At 32.2% G+C, this 2,402-nt stretch overlaps 1 protein-coding gene across 1 annotated transcript; it reads right to left on the bottom strand.

Moving 5' to 3' along the window:
• Positions 1-1,082: 1,082 nt before the first annotated feature.
• On the bottom strand, positions 1,083-2,101 carry DEFB113 (defensin beta 113; the record flags this gene model as incomplete). The annotated part of the gene is made up of 2 exons (XM_079781624.1): positions 1,083-1,324; positions 2,044-2,101. 2 exons carry the CDS (start codon positions 2,099-2,101, stop codon positions 1,083-1,085), a joined length of 300 nt encoding a protein of 99 aa, XP_079637750.1.
• Between the last annotated feature and the right edge of the window lie 301 nt (positions 2,102-2,402).

Below are 2,402 nucleotides of genomic sequence, written 5' to 3'. Positions count from 1 at the left end.
GAAGCACATTTTTCTTTCATAAGTTTCACTCATGTATACAGCAGAGAAGTTTAAACTTAACATGTCTAAAATGTGTCTTTCAAATCTGCAACTTTTGTGATATTTTCTAATGAATGACTGCATTATTCAGTAATGTTTTTCAAGTAAGAAAACTAAATTGGGAATTATCCTTTCCTCTTACAACCCCTACTCCAAAGCACTAAACTTTTTTTCATTTCCTCTAAATCATAATTTGGACCTAAGTTTTATATTATCCAGATCTGTGCTATAGCTATAGGTAAAAAAAAAAGAAAATACACTCAGTGGAGATTTTAAATTCTGAATATCAAGCATTTACTGAAGGAAAGCTTTATAATTCATAAGAAATTTTATATTAACATTAATTCAATATTATAATAGAATTAATGTGGAATGTGAAAAGCTGGAAACACAATGAGTTCATTGAAGACAGGGACAAGAACAGAAGCATCAAATACTGAATTATAAGATGAAGGAGTTAAATAAAATTCTTAAGGACCAGGAGAGAAGACTCTTAGATTGGTTGCCTGTATTCAGAATTGATTATGATAAAAGTTCTGGATGGTAGACTTAGAAATGACTTTTTTTTTTTCTTGTTGGACATTTCTGTGTTATTCTGAATTTTCTTATTTTTTATCATAAGAAAAAAATACCTTTAAAATGTTTTTAACTTCCTTTTATTCTTATCACATTTTACTCCTTGTTGAGTTTTGTTTAATTCTTTCTCCATTATCAATACTTTCCTATTATTTGATTAGGATGTATATGACTTTGTGTCCAAAACCCACGCACACTTTTACTAAAAATATGGAAAGGTGGCATAAACCATGATTGATGGTTGATAACCTAAACGATCATATGAAAATAATTAGCCTACTGTCAGGACAAATAAACAGGACAGAGATGAAGGGACATATTAAAGACAGAGGGTGTTTGTAATGTGAGTGGAGGAGAACTGCCAATTTAGTTGCCATGCTGTCATTGTGAAAGCCAAGAGGCCAGAGGACACCCATGGGAAAACAGATTTAAAGAAAGTAGAAAGTTCTTTATTATTAATAATATTGTTACAAAGTAGTGTTGTGTGGTGTCGTAGAATCAGAAGTTACATGTGTATAAGCTGTAGTAGCGCTGTATTTAGCGGTTGGCCTTACATATTCCCGTACAACACAGCAGGGCTCATTGTTGCAGTAATTATATATGTATTCCCAGTTGTTGCATGAAGTCTTACAAGCACCACGAACAAGATAACATTCTGTTTTTCTCTCTGCAATTTCTCTTGTTTTTTCTCTTGTTTTCTTCTGTGAAACTAAGAAAAAGTAGCCATGATCACAAATCCAAGTTTAATGTACTTGAATGGATAGATGAACAGACAGATGATAAATAGGTAAGTAAATAAAGTTGTTTAAAATATAGAGTTAAACAATTTCATTTCTGAAATCATGCCCATGCAACTGTATTAAAAAGTTGTGATTTTATCCCCAGTAAATTGGTCTAAGTTCTTATTATTTAACAATATTTATTTTGCCACAGGCAATGTTTTTTTTGTTTGTTTTTGTAAATAGAATATCCTTAAATATCTAATCTGTGCATACTTCCTCAAGAGAAAAAAGATGTGGAAAAAATAGTCTGCATGTTTTATGCTCTAAAGAGCTATCTACCTCCAACATACTTCTCCCCCAGTACAAATTGTGGGGCTAGTTAGTTATAGAAAGCTATAATCAATATCAGTTCATTATATTGTATTTAAAAAGAGAAGGCAATGGGAAAGACATAGGAGTCATAGTCTCATCAAAGAACACAGCAAACAGCTTTAATTAATTATATTTCTTGGGAGGACCCTCACCCCCCATTATATTATCAACTATCAGTGTCACTCATTTCTTCTTCCATGCAAAATAGAGTGAACTTTATTATAAATTTATATGCAGTTTCCTAACAATCACTTATTTGTTTTATTTTTCCAGAGCAAAGCAGTTATAACAAAAATTTTGCCCTTCCCTCTTTTTCTATGTTAATAATCATTACCTGATGGACCACAAGACACAGTGAAGACAAAGGTCAGGAAAATACCAAGTATCTTCATTGCTGATAAAGTTACTACAGTGAAGTTGAGGCAGAGCTCAAAATATCTGAGAGGTGTGCTATTCTTTGGTAAAAGAAAGACGAACTCTTGTTTTTATAGCTTCCTCGGGGTAATTACTATTCTGATTAATGTCACCTTTCAAGATTGAGCACAAACTCATGTAACTATTGTGAAATAGCAACAGGCAGGTTACAGGATTTGCTTCTGTTCTGACCTCTATGAGCCAAATGTGAACTCATTTTCAATTTACAAGCAAAGAGTGGGGTTAAAGTCTTTCTAAATTCTTTAACTAAAAGCACAC

Source organism: Cnephaeus nilssonii, assembly GCF_951640355.1.
Source record: "Cnephaeus nilssonii genome assembly, chromosome: 9".
Lineage (NCBI taxonomy): Eukaryota > Metazoa > Chordata > Mammalia > Chiroptera > Vespertilionidae > Cnephaeus > Cnephaeus nilssonii.
This window is presented reverse-complemented; position numbering and strand designations above follow the sequence as displayed.